General features: G+C 44.9%; 1 protein-coding gene across 1 annotated transcript; it reads right to left on the bottom strand.

The window, feature by feature from the left end:
• Window positions 1–17,596: 17,596 nt before the first annotated feature.
• LOC129540414 (NBPF family member NBPF4-like) lies at window positions 17,597–25,387 on the bottom strand. The gene is made up of 6 exons (XM_088835006.1): window positions 25,369–25,387; window positions 24,727–24,778; window positions 23,628–23,842; window positions 22,613–22,778; window positions 21,646–21,812; window positions 17,597–17,970 (listed from the first exon to the last, which is right to left on the bottom strand). The coding sequence occupies exons 1-6, from the start codon at window positions 25,385–25,387 to the stop codon at window positions 17,609–17,611; spliced, it is 981 nt and encodes a 326-aa protein (XP_088691132.1). The 3' UTR covers window positions 17,597–17,608.
• Window positions 25,388–25,652: the final 265 nt, after the last annotated feature.

Here is a 25,652-nt window from a genome sequence, read left to right as displayed (position 1 = left end):
ACCGCGGCCGATCGGGGGCAGGCCGCTGTTCTTCCCGGCCAGGCTCCGACAGAGCTGGTGAACCGCGGCCTTGGCCATGCCAGAGCCGATCATTCCGGGCGTCCCGTCCAGGGCAGCCCTGGCCCCCGCCAAGGTCAGGAGGCCTCCTTCCTTGAGGTGCTTGGTGGCGAGGTGGCTGGAGATGGTGGATGTCCACACGCTCTGCTTCCACATCAGGTGACAATTTTTAAAGAGCGACTTGGACTTGGCATTGCCCCCAGCCCATCCTCCGCCCGGGGCTGCGGCCGTCACCCTGCTCCCGGTCACCCTGGACACCCCGGTGAACAGGAAGTCGATGCCCGAGGCCGACTTCAGCTCCTGGACGCCCTTGGAGTTCCTGGTCAAAACCTTCCATGACTGGATCACAGAGAAGAATCGACCAAGCTCAGGACCTAATCCAGGTGGTGACCGCGGAGGGGAAGACGGAGCTTACCACAGCATCTCTATAAGCTTCATTTCACCGTCTGTCAGAAAAGTCATCAGTCTGTCAGCGTGGCTGAGAGTGGCCCTTGTTTTCTGTAATCCTGTTTGTGGGACGTGATTCTAAGTCCTGTTTTCCTCTTGCCTAATGTGCGTTTGTTCTCCTAGGACAGTGTCCAAGTTTGTGTGAAATAAAAGCATGTGAGGCTCACAGACAGCACGGTGGGTCAGTGATAACCACGAGATTTGGGGAGGTCTCAGGATGACCCCCCGGAGAAGGCAATGGCAAGCCACTCCAGTACTCTTGCTTAGAAAATCCCATGGACGGAGGAGCCTGGTGGGCTGCAGTCCATGGGGTCGCTACCAGTCAGACGTGACTAAGCGACTTCACTTTCACTTTTCACTTTCACACATTGGAGAAGGAAATGGCAACCCACTCCAGTGTTCTTGCCTGGAGAATCCCAGGGACGGGGGAGCCTGGTGGGCTGCTGTCTATGGGGTCGCACAGAGTCGGACACGACTGAAGTGACTTAGCAGCAGCAGCAGCAGGATGACCCCTCTGCATTGGTGCGGTATTGAATTGCTTTTGAGACTCTGCGTCAGTCCCTGAGAGTGGCTGTTGCCCGACTTGTTCAGAGATTTGTTGGGAACGGGGACATTTGGAGCCTGACTTGTTTCTGAATGTTGTGCCTGTTTCACAGATGTAGTTTTCATAGCCTCGAATTCATCTGCCTTAAAACTCCTTCTATGGTAGAAGCAAAATCCTGCTGACTCTGTCAAGGTGTCTTTTTCCTGTGAAGTTGCCGAGTGCCCAAGGGAACTACTTGTGATGGTGTGGCATTTATCTTCCTAATAAATGCACTTCATTAAAAAAAAAAGTTTCTTTCCTTGGTCACAGGTACTTTCCTCATAACCATACCCTAATCATTACTCTGCTGAGTACTTGAGTGAAACCCTTTCATATCCCTGGATTCTCTCTCTCCCACTCTCTGTCTCTCTTATCACTGGACCTTTTTTTAAAAAAAATATTTTTTTTATTTACTTTTATTGGTGAATAGTTGCTTTATGACATTATGTTAGTTTCTACTATACAGTAAAGGGAGTCAGCTATACATATATACATATCCCCTCTTTTTAGGACTTCCTTCCCATTTAGGTAACCACAGAACATCAAGAGTTTCCTATACTATACCTTGGATTCTTATTAGTTATCTATTTTATACATAGTATCAATAGTGTATATATGTAAATTCCAACCTTCCAATACTAGCCCCTCTTTCCCCTTTGATACCCAAACATTTGTTTTCTACATCTGTGTCTCTACTTCTGCTTTGCAAATAAGAATCACTGGATCTTTGTCCTGTGAATTCTAGCTGCCTTATTCTCCATCAAGACTCAGCTTTGTTTTCATAGTCCAAGGAGTTGACCTCAGATCCCTCTCCTGGTGCCCAGCCTGGGAATTCTTTGAAAGCAGTAAGCTAGGCCCAGTGGCAGAACTCATCTTTTTTGTTTCTCATCTCTCAAGACTTCTGTCCTTTGCTGCCTGATTTTCAGTGTCTTGGAAACCAGTATTTCATGTCTTTTTTTTTTTTTTTTCCTTTGGGAGTGGTGAAAAGGGGGAGAGTGAGATTTAGGCAGGAGGATTTAAATCAGATTTAAATCTGATTCCTGACACTGCACCTCTGCCAGAAACTGAAGGCATCTCTTCATGTTCTTAATTTTATTCAATAGTTGTGTTAATTTATATTTGAATGTATTTTTCCAACTCGAGGAATGAGTCTTTTTCTTCATGGTCTTGCCATCACAACAAACTTTCTATATATGGGTCTATTATTCTGACAAGGGGAGTAGTGACCTACTGACTCAGCTTAGTGGGAGGTACAATGGAAGGACAATGTGGGCATTACCCAGAGATACTACACTGCACATATTCAGCAGCTAAACTTCCAAGATGTTTGGAAAGTATTTCAATAACTATAATTGTTTTCAGTGATGACCTACATAACTGAGTCCAATGAAAACCACTCAGAATAACTTTGGAAAGCTTCTTGCAGAGCAGCTTATTAATTAAAGAGAAAACAAAACAAAATCCACTGGTCCCAGACATTTATTCTCTTCCCTTTCCCTTATGAGTTGCATTTTTGCTCTGGTGGAATGCACACAATCTAATGAGGGGTCTCCCTCCAATATCACTTGCATGGCCATGACTGTCTTCATAAGGCACCTTGACAGTACATGGCTAAAGCTGCAAAAATTATCTCATTTGAGACAAATTGTTACAGCTGACAGAATCCTGCACCTGATGATACATCTTGTGCCAACCTGGATCCTTAGAGTTATTGGTTCACCTTCCACTGATTCCTCTGTTGAAGCTCATGAGGAAACACGAGCTCTTTGGATTTTCTGTATTCAATCTAGGGTATCTCTAGGTTCTAGGACATCTCTCTCAGCCCCTCTCTCTCCCTCTTGGAGTGTGTGCCCTTCGATCTCTCTCTGTCCCTTATTCTCTAGGCTGCTGTGGATCTTACCCACTTTCTGTCCTCCTCATCAGTTTTCCGCAACTGTGCATTAGGAGCCCTTCAGTCAGCAAGCACTTATGAGGTGCTCACCAGGTACCAGGACCTTCTCCAGGAAAACCGCTGTATCAGGAGCAAAATCAAGGTCCCAGTCCTTGCTGCACCCATACTGGGAGGCATCAAAAGAAGAATCACACACACATATACACACACAATCACAGTGGGAGCACAATCTGTCATGTCCTTTCCAGGTTCATCCACCTTCCAGGGCCTAAGGCCCCAGCAGTGAGTAAAATAAGAATTTCATAGCATGTGAAAATGGGTGACTTGAGATCTACAAGGCAAGTAACCAAGAATTGAGATTTAAATACATTCTCTTAATCTGTTAAACTATGACCATTCTATAATCTATAAAAATATGAGGCAGCATTATATTAAAACAGTATTTTATTATTTCTACCTTAATTAGAAGTTTTTCAGACAAAGATTATACATTAATGAAACCAATTTAATATCAGTCAAAGAACTTAAACTTAACAATAGATCTTAAAATCACAAATTGAGCTGAACTGTAACAGAGAAATGCAAGTTGGAATCACATATTAGATGATACTTAAAACACCCATAAATTTTAAGTGGAGTAATTAAGGCACTATGATTTCTAGAATTATAAGACTCAGTCTTCATTGCAAAGATATTATGTGGTATATTTAATATACTGGACACATAATTTTAAATTTTATAAATGTAAATACTTTTTGGAACTCAAATTTGCTTAAAGGAAACTAAAACCAACATAGGAAATTTAAGTACCTCACTTTCATAAGGATTTTGAATAGAAAATAAATTCAAGACTTGTACAAACTAGAATACTATGCCACCATTATTTTCCACATTGTTATAAAATCTGAAAGTCAACATGAAGTAGTTTTTAGACCAAAATTATTAAACCAGTGTGATGCATACAAGGAGTCATCTCTGGTATTATACACGAGAAACATTTTCTATGCAATTAATTATATACCAATTATTAGAATTCTCTAGAGTGTTAAAAGTATTTTGATATTCATCCTTATTATCAACTTGCTTTTTTTTCTTGTACCTAGGATGGAGAGCACTAATTTATCTAAAGCTAAACTTTTTTATATTCCTGAGTTACATTTCAGCAAAACAGAAAGTTCAAGGAAAAGAAAACAAACCCACATGGTTTCTGTCCACTGAAATCCTGGAAATAGAAGGTGGATCACTACCCCACTTTGGAGAGAGGCAGAATATGTGTGGTGAAGCAGGATGCCTCTGTGATTGAATTCAGACTGGACCTGGGACTGGGTCAAGGCCAGAACAACATAAGACTAAGCATTGTTATCCTGGGACAGCACCCCACCGGACAGCAATCACACAATAGTTCTGGAAAGCTCTTGAGGATACTCCCCCTCCCTTTGACATGTTTCCCATCTGGTTCTCTCTTCCTACAAGCTAGGGAAGGATTCTTCACCTCTGTGTCCTGACAGAACACTTTATGCTCCCTGCAGGGCACAGGGAACCAGGCAAGAGCCAAGGGAGCAGCTGCACTGCCTCGATGGGTTTCTAGCAAAAGAGCGTGGAAATCCCATGGACAGAGAAGCCTGGAGGGCTACGGTCCAGGGGTCACAAAGACTTAGACAGGACTGAGTGACTGACGAGGAACATGAGGCGAACCTACTGCTCAGACTAACCGAAGATGCCACTGCTGACCAAGGCTACTAGCAAGGGCCCAGAGGGCAGCCAGCGCTGTAGAGGGAGGGAGATGGAAGCTTAGAAAGGGTCCTATAATCACAGGGCGAGACTGGCCTGCACTTGGGAAATAGTCAAATAAAACACTGCCTGTAGCCTCTCTGCATCCTAAAGAGAATGGATTCCAGGTTCCTGAAGGGGCAAAAGGGTCCTCTTCCAGAAGACAAAGCTATCCCTGACCTTTCAAAGCATGTCCCACAGAAGTTAACTTTGAGAGGGGCGCCAAAGGAAAGAAGCAATCCCAAGGTATCGGCAAGTTACTATCAAGTGGTGTCATAATTCTTATATGAGGAGAGAGTGATAGCAAATGTGGGGAAATGTTGACCGTCCACTTAGGTACAAAATATATGCTATTAGCATTCCTACAACTTCTCAGTATATTACAAAAGGTTTTTGTTTGTAATTTTTTTTTTTAAACTCGAGTTCCAGATTCTCCTTGGATGAAAACTCTGTAAGACTGCGGGTTTGTAACATACCAGGAGAAAAGAGTGGAGATGCCAGCTGACCAGCCCAGGCTGTTCATGGTATCTCACCTCCTACAGTCAGCCTGAGCTCAAGGACCCCTAGGCCCTGACTTAGTGGCATTCAGAAACTCAGTACAGAAGCTCTTCTGCATTGGACCCTGAAGCAAAAGACAATTCCGATCTTGGTAGAAAGAGTATAACTCCTATGAGTACAGGAACTAAACTAAAGCCACAGCCATGAAAGCACCAAATCCTATCCACTAGACCACCAGTTCTAGATCACCAGGACAGAAATAGTATGGACTTAACAGAAGCAGAAGATATTAAGAAGAGGTGGGAAGAATACACAGAAGAACTGTACAAAAAAGATCTTCATGACCCAGATAACCACAATCGTATGATCACTCACCTAGAGCCAGACATCCTAGAGTACAAAGTCAAGTAGGCCTTAGGAAGCATCACTAGGAACAAAGCTAGTGGAGGTGATGGAATTCCAGCTGAACTATTTCAAATCCTAGAAGATGACACTGTTAAAGTTCTGCATTCAATATGCCAGCAAATTTGGAAAACTCAGCAGTGGCCACAGGACTGGAAAAGCTCTGTTTTCATTCCAGTCCCAAAGAAAGGCAATGCCAAAGAATGTTCAAACTACTGGAAAATTGCACTCATCTCACACACTAGCAAAGTAATGCTCAAAATTCTCAAATCCAGGCTTCAACAGTACATGAACCAAGAAATTCCAGATGTTCAAGCTGGATTTAGAAAAGGTAGAGGAAGCAGAGTTCAAATTGCCAACATCTGTTGGCTCATAGAGAAAACAGAGTTACAGGAAAACATCTACTTCTGCTTTCTTGACTATGCCAAAGCCTTTGACTGTGTGGATCACAACAAACTGGAAAATTCTTCAAGAGATGGGAATACCAGACCACCTGACCTGCCTCCTGAGAAATCTGTGTGCAGGTCAAGAAGCAACAGAACAGGACACAGAACAACAGACTGGTTCCAATATGGGAAAGAAGTATGTCCAGGCTGTATATTGTCACCCTGCTTATTTCACTTATATGCAGAGTGCATCATGCGAAATGTCAGGGTGGATGAAGCACAAGCTGGAATCAAGATTGCTGGGAGAAATATCAATAACCTCAGATATGCAGATGACAACACCCTTATGGCAGAAAGCGAAGAGGAACTGAAGAGCCTCTTGATGAAAGAGAAAGAGGAGAGTGGAAAATCTGTCTTAAAATTCAACATTCAGAAAACTAAGATCATGGCATCTGGTCCCATCACTTCATGGCAAATGGATTGGGAAACAATGGAAACAGTGATAGGCTTTATTTTCTTGGGGCTCCAAAATCACTGCAAATGGTGACTGCAGCCATGAAATTAAAAGACACTTGCTTCTTGGAAGAAAAGCTATGACAAAACCTAGACAGCATATTAAAAAGCAGAGACATCACTTTGCCAACAAAGGTCCATCTAGTCAAAGCTATAGTTTTTCCAGTAGTCATGTATGGATGTGAGAGTTGGACCATAAAGAAAGCTGAGTGCTGAAGAATTGATGCTTTTGAACTGTGGTGTTGGAGAAGACTCTTGAGAGTCCTGTGGACTGCAAGGAGATGAAACCAGTCAATCCCAAAGGAAATCAGTCCTGAATAATTTTTGGAAGGACTGATGCTGAAGCTGAAGCTCCAATACTTTGGCCGCCTGGCATGCTGCAATCCATGGGGTCACAAAGAGTTGGACCATGGACTGTAGCATGCCAGGGTTCCCTGTCCTTCACCAACTCTCAGAGCTTGCTCAACCTCATGTCCATCGAGTCGGTGATGCCATCCAACCATCTCATCCTCTGTCTTCCCCTTCTCCTCCTGCCTTCAATCTTTCCCAGCATCAGGGTCTTTTCCAAGGAGTCAGTTCTTTGCATCAGGTGGCCAAAGCATTGGAGCCTCAGCTTCAGCATCAGTCCTTCTGATTGGCAGGCAAGTTCTTTATCACTTCCTTATTATAATACTAATAGTTTTATATGTATCAAAAAACATTTTCCTCTTCTTTTTCATCCCAGTACAGGCTAATATAAAATGTTTTGATAGGAGTTAACTTTTTTTTTCGGAGTTAACTTTTAATCTCAGTATTTTAAGTTAGAGAATATAAGTTAGAATGAATGTGACTCAGAATAAGAAAAAAAATCATTCAAAGACAGACTTCATCCTCTTTTGTGGAAGGGTTAGCATGTTTTCGTTGTTTGGGGTAAGCATGCTTTTGCTTTGTGTTTATTTGGAAGTTGAATGGTTTCAAAAAAAGGAGGAGTAAAGGGAGGAACGGAGAAGGCAATGGCAAGCCACTCCAGTACTCTTGCCTAGAAAATCCCGTGGATGGAGCAACCTGGTAGGCTGCAGTCCATGGGGTCGCTAAGGGTCGGACACGACTGAGCGACTTCACTTTCACTTTTCACTTTCACACACTGGAGAAGGAAATGGCAATCCATTCCAGTGTTCTTGCCTGGAGAATCCCAGGGATGGGGGAGCCTGGTGGGCTTCTGTCTACGGGGTCACACAGAGTCGGACACGACTGAAGTGACTTAGCAGCAGCAGCAGCAGAGGGAGGAAAGAATGTAATTATACACACACACACACACACACACACACACACATGCCAAGCCCACAAGAAGCAGATCCTGGTAGATCTGTGCAAAGGTTGCTAAACTGGAAGCAAATTTCCCAAAGTTTCCATCCCTGCATAGTTCTGGGTTAACTTGGGCCATAGAAAGATACTGAGATATGGAAAGTAGAAATTGAAGTGGCTGTCATATTCGTTTGGATCCTGGGCAGGCCATAGGAGGTCACCAGCATTATTATTGCTCACACATATAATTTATCTGCTGGTACAAACAGGCCCGCAGCAATTTATAGCTTGTGTGTGTTCACGCGTGTGTGTGTGTGTGTGTGCGCGCGCGCGCGCTGGATTCTCTCCCACGCCACGGGAGACCATACCGTGTTTAAGCACCAGATGACGGACCAGCAGCCCCCGCGCTCACATATCTACATACGACACGCCCCATCCGTGACGTCAACGGGAATCCGCGCTTCCCTCCAGCCCACGCCCCGCCCTAGTCCCCGCCTCCCTCCTCCCACGCCGTCCGGCCCGGCCAAGCGGCCGGCGGGCGCCCTCTGGGGGAAGTGACGTCCGCCTCCCGCTCCCGTTCTCCCTCCCACCCGCTACGTGTTGGGACCCGGGGCGATCGGCTGCCTGCCTAACTTTTGTCCTGCCCAGCATCGGTCTGGCGGTCGGCTGAAGCCTCTGCACCTTTTTTCAAATAATGGCGTTCAATGGGGAGAACAGAACATTTAGCAGTCCGGGGGAAACCGGTTCCTTTCAAATCCAGTTGTCTTTGTGATGTAGTATTGTGTGTGTGTCTAGTAAAAGCATTAGGCGTCACGACTGGCCGTGAACTCAGTTCCTTGTGTCATTCATCAAAAATTTCATTCATTTTATTTCCAGCTTCAGTGCGGCTGGGAGTCGGTGGCGCGCTGCCTCTCCGCCCTCCTTGCCGAGGAATGTTAAATGTTACTAACCCGGCGTACTGTCAACTAGATGCCCTGTCAGAGAAGGCCTAGTATCATTCCTGGAGTAATGCTGATTGTTTACTAAAGGTAGGATGATGACAACTGTAGCTTTAATCCCACATTAATAGAGCTGGAAGTCCACAATAGTTTTGTAGTCTTGTGTGGGCTACCTGCAAGCAGGAGCTCTGACTTTTTTTCCTCAGTAATAAAATTAGCTAATACTCTATTTATCGATATGCGTGTTCCTTTGAGTCTGGATTCTTATTGCCCCAACAGCCCCCACAGAAGAGGTGGAAGATGCGGCGGTGGCGGGGGCGCGGGGCGGGGTACGATGCTGAGATACAGAAAGCGCATTTGGTGCTGGGTGAACTCTCCTTTGTGACCTTGGAGAAAAGTACTCAGAATTGTCGTGGAGTGTCAGAAAATTCCAATAACAGGACTAAGAAGGTGGATCTGGTAAATCTCATTCCTGGGATGAACTGGAAAAGATCTCTCTGTCTTGGATGTCTGAGGTTCCATCTGGGCGGAAATGAGCAGCGAGAGGCCTTTCTACAAGACCCGCAGAAGGGTGAAGTTGTTCCCTCAACCCGACCCCAACTCTGAGCAATAGTTTCTGCCCACTAGCTCGGTTTCTCCTTGAGCTCAGAAGTAGAACGGTAGCAGGCCTGGTCCGTGACTTACTGCTGATGAGCCCTGGAGAGGAGGGAATCCATTACACTTATTACAAACCTGTTTCCTCATTAGCAGCTCTCCAACTTTGCCTTCGGTCTTCACTAACCTGTTTTACATTTGGGCAACTGATCCCAAGCTGGTAGCTCATGACTCTTCATCCTGCTAGCTCAGTTTGTAGCATGCAAAACTTCTAATTTCAAAGTCTTGAGCATAGCCCAGCATCCAGTGCATTTTATTTGGTTTTCTTTGGATTAGTAGCTGCAGTTTCAGGGCTCTACTGCTTCCCACAGTGGCCACAAGGGAGCTTGTGGTCCTTCTCATTGGAACTCTGTTCCAGGAACCACTACTTTTTCTCAGTTTGAATAGGAAAAATAGTGATGTAAATATAAATAACCTCAGATATGCAGATGACACCACCCTTATGGCAGAAAGTGAGGAGGAACTCAAAAGCCTCTTGATGAAAGTGAAAGAGGAGAGTGAAAAGGTTGGCTTGAAGCTCAACATTCAGAAAACAAAGATCATGGCATCTGGTCCCATCACTTCATGGGAAATAGATGGGGAAACAGTGGAAACAGTGTCAGACTTTATTTTTTTGGGCTCCACAATCACTGCAGATGCTGATTGCAGCCATGAAATTAAAAGACGCTTACTCCTTGGAAGGAAGGTTATGCCCAACCTGGATAGTGTATTAAAAAGCAGAGACATTATTTTGTCAACAAAGGTCTGTCTAGTCAAGGCTATGGTTTTTCCAGTGGTCATGTATGAATGTGAGATTTGGACTGTGAAGAAAGCTGATTGCCAAAGAATTGATGCTTTTGAACTGTGGTGCTGGAGAAGACACCTGAGAGTCCCTTGGACTGCAAGGAGATCCAGCTAGTCCATTCAGAAGGAGATCAATCCTGGGTGTTCATTGGAAGGATTGATGCTGAAGCTGAAACTCCAATACTTTGGCCACCTCACACGACAAGCTGACTCAGTGGAAAAGACTCTGATGCTGGGAGGGATTGGGGGCAGGAGAAGGGGACGACAGAGAATGAGATGGCTGGATGGCATCACCGACTCGATGGACATGAGTTTGAGTGAACTCTGGGTGTTGGTGATGGACAGGGAGGCCTGGCGTGCTGTGATTCACGGGGTCTCAAAGAGTCGGACACGACTGAGCGGCTGAACTGAATTGAACTGAACAGTAGTTTTAATTCCTCTGAGGCTGGCAGAACCCATGATCTCTTATTTTGCACCACTCCAACTCTAGGGATATCTTGGGTCTAAGCATTGAAGGTTGATTGTGTAAGCTCAGCCTTCCTGCTCATTCTTTCTATGATGCTGTGGAAGCCCCAGAGACAACTGTATTTGATTCTGTGCATTAAAATTCATTGATCTAAGAAGGCTGTGCAGGTTTCAGCAGATCACTAAGGGAGGTTTTTGGTAGAAGAAAGATTAAAAACCCAAACACATAGAGGCATTGGTGGGACCAAGCCCCTGGCCCTGGGTGCAGCCTAATTACAGGCGGGGAAGAAATGGAAAGGAAGACTCAGAAGAAAGAAGGGCAGAACTGGGAGGAAGAATAGGAAAGGGGAGGAAAGAGACAGATTCAAAGGGGAAATTTAGTCACTGGTCCCCAGTTATATGACAGCTTCTCTCTCTGGGCCTCCCCTAGCAACCTTTGTCTTAAGGCAGACACCCTTCCACCCATCTGATTCTGGGAATTCTAACATTTCCTATTAGGTATTCCAAGCCTACACCAAGTGCCCTCTTGTCCCTTTTAGATAGCTTTTTGCTAATACTTTCTTTTGTGGTCCTCGGAGAGTTTGCAGGAGAGAAAACTTCACCTTAAGCCTCTTGGGGTCTCCAGCTAGGCCTAAGAATTAGATTGACATAAGACAGACTTACAGGAGGAAAACATACTGATTGTCACATGTCCATGGGAACTCCAATAGGAAAGTGAAAACCCAAAGAACTGGCTAGACCTAAGCATTTATATACTAGGTTGAACAGAGAGGTGATGATGGAAAAGTAAAATATATGGGAAGACTAAAGGAAGATGTGAGTTAACAAAATCTGTTTGTGTGGATTTCTCTGGGCCTTGACTTCCTGCCTCTGGTGATAAGCATGTACTTGCTGTTTTCCAAATGCCTTTAGCTCAAAATAATTCTTAGGCCAAATTGGCATGTTTTGGAGTAGCATGTAGTTGAAGCCTTGGAACATAGCCAAAGAACAGGATACTGAGCTGTATCTACTCATGGTGCTCTGAGGTCACCATGCTGAAAGTGAATTCAGCAGGCCCAGATCAGTCTTAGTAGCACTTGTTAATAGACTTAAAAAAAATTCTTCAGCCAGGTCATTTGTAAATATGGAAAACAATGTTCAAATTATTTAGACATCATAATGCTCCTACCTAAACCTTAATTTTAAAGTCACTGAAAATAATCCAGGACTTTCACCTACAGCCATAGTATAATAATGTCACTAGACTAGACTTCTTGCCTTCAGTTCAGTTCTGTCGCTCAGTAGTGTCTGACTCTTTGAGACCCCATGAACCGCAGCACGCCAGGCCTCCCTATCTATCACCAACTCCCGGAGTTCACTCAAACTCATGCCCATTGAGTTGGTGATGCCACCTAATCATCTCATCCTTTGTCGTCCCCTTCTCGTCCAGCCCTCAATCTTTCCCAGCATCAGGGTCTTTTCAAATGAGTCTGCTCTTTGCATCAGGTGGCCAAAGCATTGGAGTTTCAGCTTCAACATCAGTCCTTCCGATGAACATCCAGGATTGATCTCCTTTAGAATGGACTGGTTGGATCTCCTTGCAGTCCAAGGGACTCTCAAGAGTCTTCTCCAACAGCACAGTTCAAAACCATCAATTCTTCGGCTATCAGCCTTCTTCACAGTCCAACTCTCACATCCATACATGACTACTGGAAAAACTATAGCCTTGACTAGACAGACCTTTGTTGACAGAGTAATGTCTCTGCTTTTTAATATGCTGTCTAGGTTGGTCATAACTTTCCTTCCAAGGAGTAAGCGTCTTTTAATTTCATGGCTGCAATCACCATCTGCAGTGATTTTGGAGCCCCCCCAAAATAAAATCAGCCACTGTTTCCACTGTTTCCCCATCTATTTCCCATGAAGTGATGAGATTAGATGCCATGATCTTAGTTTTCTGAATGTTGAGCTTTAAGCCAACTTTTTCACTCTCCTCTTTCACTTTCATTAAGAGGCTCTTTAGTTCTTTTTCACTTTCTGCCATACGGGTGGTGTCATCTGCATATCTGAGGTTATTGATATTTCTCCTGGAAAGTTTGATTCCAGTTTGTGCTTCTTCTTGCCTTAAACAACCATAAAAATGGGCAAAACGTGTGAAGCGTGTGGTTATACACAATGGACAGAGGCAGTGCACGACTGTGAGTGCCTGAGAGAGAGTTGTGGAAATGACCTGATGGTTCTACAGCAAGTTGGAATTCCAGCAGAGCATGGTGCTCACACAAAGCTAAGGCAGAGATCAGAGGGCAACTGAAACAACTAGAATCTGTAGAGAACCAGAGAGAACAGTTTACAGGCTAGTTTTCAAAAGTCTATATTGGGTCTCCTGCCAGTCATTTGCTGAGTGCTAGGCTGCTCATGCGGAGAAGGCAGTGGCACCACACTCCAGTGTTCTTGCCTGGAGAGTCCCAGCGACGGGGGAGCCTGGTGGGCTGCCGTCTATGGGGTCGCACAGAGTTGGACACGACTGAAGCGACTTAGCAGCAGCAGCAGCAGGCTGCTCATGGGTGGAGCGCTTATGCAAGGCTTATGGGACAACAGATGCTATGGGATGAAAACCAGAACAGAGATTTCAGAAGTCTCTGCTGGCAACACTGGAATTCAGGCCTTGTTAACTCTGTATCACCCTGAGCATTCAGCTGATACTCCAGAAAGATTGTTTTAGGAGGAAAGACCATACCCTAGTGTAAGGCCTACTCTTGATCCTCCCCAAAAAAGTGTAAAACTAAGACCTGACAAGGTTATCAGGGTTTGGAGGTTGAGTCACACCAAGGAGGGCTTTGGACTTTCCACAGATTTACCAACACAATCCATGAATCCAGCCCTACACAAGTTCAAAGTCATTGGCCAGTAATCAAACTGCTTAGTAGAACAAAAGTTGATACATTTTGGAGAAGATACCAGAATCCAGAGTATCTATAATGTATCATTCAAAGAGTCCAGTAAACAAAACTGAAACATGCAAACAAACAGGAAAATGCTACCTATTCAACACATAGTTTTAAAAAGAAAAAAAGAAAAGACAACTCCAAGAGGTCTCAGATATTGGATTTAGCAGACTCTTGCCTGGAAAATCCCATGGACGGAGGAGCCTGGTAGGCTGCAGTCCTTGGGGTCGCAAAGAGTCGGACACGACTGAGCGACTTCACTTTCACTTTTCACTTTCATGCATTGGAGAAGGAAGTGGCAACCCACTCCAGTGTTCTTGCCTGGAGAATCCCAGGGACAGCAGAGCCTCGTGGGCTTCCATCTATGGGGTTGCACAGAGTCGGACACGACTGAAGTGACTTAGCAGCAGCAGCAAAGCAGGGTTGTAGATACTAGCTGAGATTTGGAAAGTAGAAATAGAAATGGTTGTCATATCCGTTTGGACCCTGGGAAGAGCTCCGGAGGTCACCAGCACTGTTACCCCTCACAAAGGTAATTTATCTGCAGACTCATAGCAGTTTATACTTCCTACCAGATGTCCTCTTACTGTTTCACAGCTCTTGGGCCAGATTTTGTTCTTTGAGAAAGAGCTATAGAAGGATACTTCTATTTTTAGGGTTGGGAGTTTAAAAGCAATGAGACTGAGGCAGGTTCTATCTAGCTCTTCCTTGTGGGTTTCACTTCTCCATTAGGACCTCTCAAGCGTGGGCTCAGGTACCCAGCAAAAACTGTTGAATCTAATCCATTGCAAGTTTCTGTTATTAAAAACGTTTTAAAAACTCAAACTGTGTAAACTCTAAGGTGACATGGAAAGTGCAATCAAAATGCAAGCAAGAATAGTGAAGTTCAGAGGATGTGTATGAAGAAATACTTATCTACTGGCAATAAAGTAGAGTCGGGAATGGCTTAGCGACTAAACCGCAGCAACATCATGTCATATTACCAAGTGAGTAAGTACGCAAAGTTGGTGTCAGCATTAGAACACGACAATCATCAGTAACACCCGTAGCCAAAAAAAAAAACCTGCACTAAAAAAAAATCACCACTGTTCTGATTACAAGAGATCAAACTCATCAGTCCTAAAGGAAATCAGTCCTGAACATTTGTTGGAAGAACTGATGCTGAAGTTTCAATAGTTCAGCCCCCTGAGGCGTAGAACTGGTTTATTGGGGAAAAACCCCAAAGTTGGCTACATTAAAAGCATAAGACAATTTGAGAACAGAAAAACATACGGTTTCATACCATCACCATGTGAATTTCAGTAACGTCAGGGTGATGGAGAAGGACTATTGAAACCTAGCGTGCTCCAACCTGCGGGATATCAGAAAACTGTATAAGATTAATTTATAGTCCACCTAGGTGAAGCTCCAGCTTTTCCGTAATTGTGAAAAAATCATGTAAAAAGCTAAACAAAAACTTGAACGATGAATGGTCAATGATCTTTGGAGTCGAGTATTTCAGAGTACTGTCAACATTCCTTTGGACCAAAATAGAAAAAAAAAAAAATTCCTAACCAACCACCCTGCAAGAAACACTACTTAAGAACACTCTAAAGAAAGAGTAAAGGGCATTAAAACTACCCTTTGCTGCAAAATCTTCTGTGAAGCCTGGATTTATGTTCAGGTCTCCATGGAAGGTGAGCAGGAAACAGAGTGACTGAGCCAGTGGAGTTCAGTCTTGGCTGAGAATGTGGGAGGCCAAGCACAAGAAAAGGAGAGACAAGAGGGAAGAGAAGACAATAAACACCACAAGACCTGGTGGCTCTTGTCCCGCTCCGCATCCCTGCCCTCCCGGAGCACTTTCCATGAGACTCTCCACGCTGCCACAGGGGCTCCTTCTCATCTCAGCGCCACCTGAGGACCTGGGTCTCTCCTCATTCCTCAGATGAGGCCACAGCCTGAGGGAAGAGCGCCAGGCAGCGCCAGGCTCCAGTGGAGGATGTGGAGAGCAAAGGAGGGAAGGCTGAACACGTCCCAGGTGAAATGGATGTGAGGGTCTGAAAGCTCTTTTAAGGAAATTTGAGCAGAGGTGGATGCAAAGATGGGCTCGATAAAGGACAGAAATGGTATGGACTTAACAGAAGCAGAAGATATTAAGAAGAGGTGGCAAGAATACACAGAAGAACAGTACAGAAAAGATCTTCACAACCAAGATAGTCACGATAACGTGATCACTGACCTAGAGCCAGACATCTTGGAATGTGAAGTCAAGTGGGCCTTAGAAAGCATCACTACTAACAAAGCTAGTGGAGGTGATGGAATTCCAGTTGAGCTATTTCAAATCTTGAAAGATGATGCTGTGAAAGTGCTGCACTCAATATACCAGCAAATTTGGAAAACTCAGCAGTGCCCACAGGACTGGAAAAGGTCAGTCTTCATTCCAATCCCAAAGAAAGGCAATGCCAAAGAATGCTCAAACTACCGCACAATTGCACTCATCTCACATGCTAGTAAAGTCATGCTCAAAATTCTCCAAGCCAGGCTTCAGCAATATGTGAACCGTGAACTCCCAGATGTTCAAGCAGGTTTTAGAAAAGGCAGAGGCACCAGAGATCAAATTGCCAACATCTGCTGGATCATGCAGGAAGCAAGAGAGTTCCAGAAAAACATCTATTTCTGCTTCATTGACTATGCCAAAGCCTTTGACTGTGTGGATCACCATAAACTGTGGAAAATTCTGAAAGAGATGGGAATCCCAGATCACCTGACCTGCCTCTTGAGAAACCTGTATGCAGGTCAGGAAGCAACAGTCAGAACTGTACATGGAACAACAGACTGGTTCCAAATAGGAAAAGGAGTACGTCAAGGCTGTATATTGTCACCTTGCTTACTTAACTTATATGCAGAGTACATCATGAGGAACGCTGGGCTGGAAGAAGCACAAGCTGGAATCAAGATTGCTGGGAGAAATATCAATAATCTCAGATATGCAGATGACACCACCCTTATGGCAGAAAGTGAAGAGGAACTCAAAAGCCTCTTGATGAAAGTGAAAGAGGAGAGTGAAAAGGTTGGCTTGAAGCTCAACATTCAGAAAACAAAGATCATGGCATCTGGTCCCATCACTTCATGGGAAATAGATGGAAAAACAGTGGAAACAATGTCAGACTTTATTTTTTTGGGCTCCACAATCACTGCAGATGCTGATTCCAGCCAAGAAATTAAAAGACGCTTACTCCTTGGAAGGAAAGTTATGACCAACCTTGATAGTATATTAAAAAGCAGAGACATTAGTTTGCCAACAAAGGTCCGTCTAGTCAAGGCTATGGTTTTTCCCGTGGTCATGTATGGATGTGAGAGTTGGACTGTGAAGAAAGCTGATCGCTGAAGAATTGATGCTTTTGAACTGTGGTGTTGGAGAAGACTCTTGAGAGTCCCTTGGACTGCAAGGAGATCCAACCAGTCCATTCTAAAGGAGATCAGTCCTGGGTGTTCATTGGAAGGACTGATGCTAAAGCTGAAACTGCAATACTTTGGCCACCTCATGCGACGAGTTGACTCACTGGAAAAGACTCTGACGCTGGGAAAGGTTGGGGGTGGGAGGAGAAGGGGACGACAGAGAATGAGATGGCTGGATGGCATCACCGACTGTGGACATGAGTTTGAGTGAACTCCAGGAGTTGGTGATGGACAGGGAGGCCTGGCGTGCTGTGATTCGTGGGGTCGCGGAGAGTCGGACACGACTGAGGGACTGAACTGAACTGAACTGAACTGAAAGCACCAGAAAGACACAATGCTTAGATATTATATATTCATAGTGGGGATCAAACAAATTTTAGTGAATCAGAGGCCCTGGACATTATATTGTTTAAGATTCCCAACAATATGCAAAGGAGATAGAATTTTTCAAGAGCAGATGAGGCACGAGAGAGGCAAATACCTAGGAAGATAAATAACTCGGCTCAGGTAAACAGGCAGGAATTTGCAGAACCAGGGCCTGAGGCTGAGCTGTCCTAAGTCCCAGGCTCTTGGTCACCTCACTCTGTCAGAGTGTCACAGGTTTCAACTGGGCTGACCGCGGGCGTGGGAAAGGCACTCTGCCTCCTCCACCCACAGCTTTGTGATGACCAGCACATGGACCAGAGCTTTCTAATCCCCTTTTCTTTCTTACCTAGAAAGAGTGGTCCTTGGTTTCCAGAGTCAGTGTTGGAGGTAAAGCCCCAGTTGGTGGAGGAAAGACCCAGCATAGCTTTGCTGTCACCACAGTCGAAATGCTGGTCCAGCTGCCACTGCAGACAATCGGTCACGTGGGTGCTTTTCTGAAGCTGTGCCTGTGAAGTTGGCACCTCTGACCCTGGGAAACTCACAGATCCCTGGTGACAGTCCTCCCAGGTGTCACCTGAAAGTAAAGAGGGCTCAGTGGGACTAATGGAAGCTTTTTCTTGCTAAGCTCTCCCAGACACCCATTTCTGCTGTCCTAGCCCAAGAGTGAAACCAACCGATAACCCAGACAGCAAAGGCAGAGATCATTGTGAAGATGTCATATTTATGGCTGTGACTGGGGCGCTGAGAAGGCAGGTGCTGGGCTGCAGTTTCTTGAAATGAGAGATCACCCACTTGAGTCTAGAGGGTTTGGGTGACACAGGAGGTCAAGCCTCTTATTCTGTTATTAGCCTTAGTCTGGCCTGGTGTGCTGTGATTCATGGGGTCACGGAGAGTCGGACACGACTGAGCGACTGAACTGAACTGAACTGTAGCCAAGAGAGAAGGTCCTTGACAAGCCTCTAGGCATGGGGGAGAAAGAGTTGTTGATATCTACCCACAGGAATAAAAGAACAGGGAGAGGCATATGGCCTAAAGGCTTCAGGTACCACCAGAATTTGAGCTGAGAAAATACAGTACATTCCAGACCCTCCTGAACTTCCTTGCTTGAAATTTTTTCTACCCCTCCGCTCACCCGTACATGTATATATAGAATAAAATCTATCCCCACATGGGGCAGAGTGGGGATGGATGGTATAGCGGCTAGAACGAGTGGAGGAGAGGGCTGAGACCCCATTGGAAACACCTTTGTGTCTCTTTAGAGAGATAATGTATGTACACTCCTTCAATACGCGTCCCTCTTCTGGTGCCTGGACGGTGCTCCTAATGAAATCTGCTCATATGTCTCCTGTGAAATGAGTACATATCCTCGGAACGTGGGCTAACCAAAGACATGAAGTACCCTCCTCTGGTCCAGGCCAGGCTCATGTGAGGTCACAGCCGCCAGGGCCTGCTCTCCTCTCACCTCCCTCTTGTGCAACCGCACCCTCACAAGGTTTGTTTCTTTAACTGTCTCTCATGTGTCTGTCATCTCTTCGTCTTCCAGAGAGCATCTGTGTCTGACTCTCATCAAAGATTCATCCAACCTCCTTCTAACTGCTTTCTCTGATTCAGTCCTCTCCACACTCTCAAAGGTCACCTGTCTTATCACCCCCAATCCTGTTTCATCACATGCTCCTCAGTTTATGGAAATTCATCCTCCCTTCCCTGCTACACAAATCTACCTCCTCACTCGCCTTTCCAGTGCTCCTGTCTCTAGTCCCTCTTTCTTCTGCATGTCACTTCCCACAGCTCCCTCTGCAAATCCTCCTAGGACTCAGGCTGGCCCCTTTCTGACCCCAGCCCTGTACCAGGAGCCGCTGTGAGCTTCCAGGGCTTTTGCCAAAAGCACTTCTCTCAGTCTGGTGTACCCTTCATATTTCCACCAAGCAAAGTTCATTAATAGTTAATCATCATATTTTATGACACTTAATCAGATTTTGTTATAATTCATATTGGGTTGAAGGGTAAATCCTTGTACAATATTTGGTGGTTGAAAGAACTGTCAAAACTATGTATCCCCTTATTCTCCAATGTTATTTTGAATCAATGTCTAGGATTGTTTTTAATTATCATTGTGTAATTTCATCATCTAATTTTATTTGTCTTTTTTTGAGAATGGGTTTTATTAAACCAATGCTTTGAATATTCTTTGCAGTGACAGAATATAAAATAACCAAACATTGTATCAAACATCAACAATACTGCCCAATATTGTTAGTGTGGGGAAAAGCCTCCAATGGAAGATCAAGTTATAATTTAAAAATCAAGTGTTTGTGTTGTTTCTGCAGGGTTTCTCCTTGTACAGAGAGGATGGGGTAGACCTGACTACCTGTACCCACATGGCTGCATAACAGCTATCCACACTGTCCTCAGGTTATCATGAGAATCAGGACACAGGATGGATCCCTGAATACTTTAGATATTCTATTCATTCATCTTAATCCATCTGTGGGGATTTGGCCTTTCCTGGCCCATTGTGAACAATGGACTCCCACAACTGGGCCAAATCACACACTCAGACCATCTCAGAAACATATCTGAGACACATGGCTGAGCCTCACTCATCCTCTTCACAGGAACCCACACCGGCTGTCAGTGTTTCTGAGATAGAGCTCCACAGTTTTAATGGCTTCAGCACAGCCAAATTCAAGGTCTACCTGGACCTGTCGTGATAGCAGGTGACCTGAGGGCAGGAGATGGGGAGAGGCGTGAACTCTCGCCCAGGCTGATTCTCCAGAGAGAGCCCCGTGGAGCTGTGGCTCCACCTGCAGGGGCTGGAGGAGCCGCTGGCTCTGCTCTCGGGACACAGTGCACAGAGGCATCTGGAGCTGGCAGATCTGAGTGAGGGACCACAGGGGTGGTCCGCAGCCCTCTGGCAACTTTCTGCTGAAGATTAAGATAGATGCAAATCATTTGGTTCAGGGCAAAGAGGAAAAGGTGGGCAACGTCTTCTCTCAGTCACTGATGGTCCGACTGCTGAGAGGAGAGGCCACAGTCTGAGCCAGGGAGTCAGGCCCTGGAGAGGCCAGTGTCCCACCTGCCAGTGGCCAGGAGTCTGGGGTAAGTGAAGGGACCTGCTGAGCCTCAGTGCCCTGGGCTCCACTGTGAGACACCTCACTACCTGAGAGGGCGTCTGGAGGGCTGATGGGCTTACAGTGCACTTGGAGCTCGCCTAGGAAGGAGCACGGCACAAAAACAGGTGTTCCCTTCCAGGTTTGTGAGCTACTGTGATCCTGAGGAAGCCTCTGTTTCTCTGCTCCTCAGGGAAGAATGGGAAATAAGAAAGAAACTTCTTCCACTGTGAAAAGGCAGCAGCTGACAGACGGACAACATTTATATGCCCAATATCATTTTAAAAGAAGTCAGATACAGTCTGATACATAATGGAATTTCTTCTGGTTTATCAAGATGACCTTATGAATCAAATTCCTAACAATAAAATGCTTCTGCTAAAGAAAAACTCAAGAAAAAATAGCCCAAGAAGGATTTCATACTAGGTTTTAATCTCCACACCCTATGAATTGCTACCCAAGGGGAACTGGCTCATAAATTAGGTCAATACCCCTATAATATACACAGCTTATGGATAGTTTCCATGAGATTATACCACTGAGATTGCATAAAACATTGAAACTATAACCCATACATGAAGACTCCTTGTTGCTGTACAAAGGATGAGACACAAGGGTGTTTCTAGATGATGGAAAAACAGAGTCTGTTATTTGGCTTCATGGAAATTACAGGGCATAGGCAGATTTTATGTTCAGGATCTAGTATCTAAATGCTTCAGAGGGAGGTAGGCAGCCCACCGGCAAGAGTCCAGAGCTGGGGAACAATATAACATGCATTACAAATATGGAGCAGACTGCAATCATGAATGCAACGCCAGAGACCTTGCAAGAAACTCCTCAAGAAATAAAATTAGCCACAAAATTTCACGAATATAAGGATTCTTCTCTTGATAGAAAGAGCTCTGTTACATAAATTCCTGCAGGTGAGACAGTGGTCGCTGAGATTCTGCCCTTATCCCTCCCCTGTCCCTCTCTGGTCTGATTTGATACCACAAGCCTGTGCTGATGAGATGAGTTCAGGTGACAGAGGGCAGCCAAGGGCAAGAAGAATGCAAAGGCTCGTGATGCCTTCTAAAAATTAAAACTGAGAACATAGTTCTAATCAACCTGAGCCTAAGAACCTGTCTGGGAGTACTCACCGTTTACATTGAGAGTCAAGAAAACTTCTCTACTCTCTGTTGGGAAGGAGGCACTTCTGTAAGGATGACAGGAGCCTGCCAGATGATGGCCAATGGAAGCAGCCAGATAACATTCATCCAGTGAGTCCGGCTGGACTTCATTCTCTTCTCCCACCAGCTGCTCCACGCTGAGATTTGTGGGGTTGGGAGGGCAGATGGTTAAACAAGAGGGATCAGTCAACCTGGAGCCATAGCTGGTTTTGATGGGAGGGGTAAGGGACAAGTTGCAAAAAACAAATGGGGAGTCCCCTTAAAGGGATGTATAACAATTCACGACCCCCCCAGCCACAACCCAATCTGGGGCCTGAAGGCACTTGCAAAGGGAAAGGGAGAGCGAGTGAGGGAGAGTGAGCATCAGATGCTCTGACCACAGAGAAGAAATGAGTTCGAGAGGAAGGAGACGGGCCCCCCCAGGACACACAGTCATGTCACACACGTCCTCAGAACATCAAGGTGACTTCAAATACACCATAAATTTTGTTGAATTTTACATGCTTCATCCAAATGAACACCAACTCTGGCAGCATAATGGACTCCTAGAAATCCTGTGTCTGCAAGACCAAGTTTTCTAATACTGCGATGTGACCTGAGTTTTTTTCCTAGTTAATTTCCTTGCCATGAAATACCTGCCAAGGCGTAACCCAGAGTGACAGAGGCAGATAAGTACTGCATGCTGGTTTTAATAAAAAGCAGAAAACAGAGGAGTACAAGAAATCCTGTGGCTGATCAGTAGCCCTGCTTCAACTGACTGCAAGTTACTCTAACTGAGAGGGATTCATAAAAGGTGAAAACAGACAGCCTTGGTACAGGGACAATTTGTAGTTGTCTGATTGGAAGAAACAGGCATGTTCAGCACTTTCTGATTCCCCTGCATGTGAGATGACCAGATGTCACCACTGATGTCAGACCCATGTGTCTCCGTACTTACCTAGAAGAGATGATGTCTTGATCTTCCTCGTCCTCAAGATCAGCAGGATTTTCTATGGATAAATTCAGACGAGTCAGGAAACACGTAGCAGATCTCACTGTGTAAATTAATAATCCAGGGTCCAATACTGCCACAGGGACAACAATATCAGGAGTGAGATGACAGGCTATTTAAGAAGGATATTCCAGAAGCCTCAAGTTGGGTCTCTCAGATTCTCCTTGGTTTGCTTTCCTGAGCCATCAGGCAAGATCTCCCTGCCCTGGTAGATTCTCACCACGTATTCTCTTCCAAGTCTGAGTAAAAAGGTAAAGATTCATCTTCCCCACAGAGTCTGGGGAATAGCCCAACTACATTCTAGCAGAATACTGTAATACTCAGGCTTTTCTCACCATATGCTGACTGCTTTATCAGAATGATGAGTGGAATGAACAAAACCTCGAATCACACCTAGTTGTTCCACGGAAACTTCAGTCATTCATCAGGTGGGAAAATGCCAGGGCTCTGCCTTGCTTCATGGAAACACACAAGCAAGGTGATGGGAGGGGTCTTTGCATCCTTGGGTCCAGATGATTGGTTTGCTAAGAAAGCAATTTAGACGAGATAAACACTGGGGATGACAGCAGTGACACCAGGGACGCAACAAATAATAAGGCTGTTAGCACCTCTGGAAAGAAACAGAAGTTCAAGGGACATTTTGGGTATGAAAATGGGAGCAGTGTAGGCAAGAAGAGACATCCATGGGAATGAGGAAAAAATACAGTCATCTCCAGACACCTGCACACGTACATTTGAGTGACTGTGTCACACCCGCCTTGCATCCATGATCGAACCTGGGGCCTGGCCCACAGGCTTCACCTGAATGACGAAGATAGCCCAGCTCCCAGACTCACCTGAGGTCTGTACTTAAAACTCTACCACAGAATCTGGTTCAAATCAGGCTTCAGTATGGAAGCACAGGGTCTCTCAAAGGGGGTTAATTCTCCCAGAGTAGACTAACAGATATATTGAAGACTACCTGGGAGACCAGTTGGAATTTCATCCTCTTCAGCATGAGAGCAACCACAGGCTCCGTCCATGGCAGATGCCACATTCTCTTCATCAAATGCAAATTTTCCATCACTGTAAGGCTGGTTGCAGGCAGAACCTTCCTGGAGAGTTGAAGGTACTGAAACACATTCATCTTGGGGTTGCTGGAACACCACCTTCTTTTCATCATCTTGCAAGTTCACGCTGTGTCAGATGGAGAAGGGATGACAGAAGATTAAGAGGATTTCACCCCAAGCCATCTGACTGGTTTTGCTGACAGGCATCGAGAGAGGTCACAGAAAGCAAAAGGGCAGGCCCCTTAAGGAGGGAAGTAACTCCTCCTGATGTGGAGTGGAAGGTGGCTGACATGGGGTGGGAGACAGACAGCAGGTTCCTCTGGGCACTGGGCACACAACCAGCAGTTGAAGAAGGAGACGGAATTTTCCCTACACGCTAACGTCATGGTCCCCAGCACACACAGAGGACTGGGACAGTGGTTCAGACTTTTCTGCACACACTATGTTGACTGAATAGCCTGTGTCCAAGTGAACACAGCTTTTAAGAAGTTAAAGATTTGTTTGACTTTGGACTCTATTTCATTTAATTTTAAAATTTTGATTTGCACAAATATGACTTCAAAATCAGTTTTTCAGAGTTGGAGAAAAAAAGTGTTGTTGACTAGATATTCTACTTTCAAGAACTATTTTTTCAATATTCTGTTGTAATATGAATATTGTTCTATTTTCTACCCTTGAAACCCAATATTTACCAACATGCTGATGCCAAACTAGTGCAAGACCCATAGGATCTCACCCTACTTTAACCACTCAGGGGAAAACACATGAATATGGGAACGCCCAGGTTTAGTTATTTCACCTGGGTCAACTCACTGGACATTACTCAACTTGAAGGATTAAAAAGTGGAAATGCACAAACTTGTGAAGCATAAATAGACAACACTGTTAAAGAGATAATTGCTGTTGAATGAAAGGATGAAAGAGTTCCATAGAGTACTTTCTCTTTTTCTCTGGATCTGAGGTCTCCTGCTGTCACTACTGACGTTCACAGCCCACAGATCTTCAAATTACCTGGGAAATGTGAGCTCTTGTCCACGCACTTGCCTGTGATAATTTTCATTGTCTGGTAGGAAATTCAGAGACAGAAGGTCATAATAAGCAAATCAGACCTCGCATATATGTACTCAGTAAATACATGTACAACAAGGACATTAAAATTCTCATTGGAAGAACATAATTCTTCAGCAAGGATATTCTAGGACACTTAAGTCTGATGAGAATGAGACTGGACTGCTTCCGGACCCATTGAGGAAATTTGCTGCTTGATGTGGTATCTCTCCCAACATCCTTTGTTCTGAGTCTGTATAAGCAGTAAAAATGTATTTTCCACAGAGATGCTAGAAAATGAGCTGTTATGTTCTAGAATTATTTCTATAGTACTGCTTAATCCCATCAGATTACGTGGTTGTTGATGGTTTAGAGGAATTTATACTTGAGACTAGAGTGATGGGTGAATTGTGAAAGGGTTAGCCGCTCAGTAGTGTCTGTCTCCTTGTGACCATATGGACTACAGCCCACCAGGCTCCTCTGTCCATGGAATTCTCCACACAAGAATACTAGAGTGTGTGCCATTCTCTTCTCCAGAGGATCTTCCTGACCCAGGGATCAAACCCACATCTCCTGTGTCTCCTGCATTGCAGACTGATTCTTTACCATGAGCCACTGAATACATGGGGTGCCTATCTGTTTAGGAAAGATTTGACTGCCTCGTGCTATTGTTCTCTGCTCATTCAGCTCACGTATTGAACAGACCAGGGTTCCAGAGCAGTGTTTGTGGCACACAGTTTGATCCATCTCTTGGAGTTTTCCTCATGCCACTGACCTGTGGTTATATTCCAAAAACAGAGCATGGTGAAGTTCAAGGTCGTAGGGCAGGGATCATGATGATTCAAAGGGAATTTAAGCATTGTGTTCAGCGACACAGAAGCTGAGTTTGA

Source organism: Moschus berezovskii, chromosome 4, assembly GCF_049115385.1.
Source record: "Moschus berezovskii isolate FMDL1 chromosome 4, NW_MosBer_1.0, whole genome shotgun sequence".
NCBI lineage: Eukaryota > Metazoa > Chordata > Mammalia > Artiodactyla > Moschidae > Moschus > Moschus berezovskii.
This window is presented reverse-complemented; position numbering and strand designations above follow the sequence as displayed.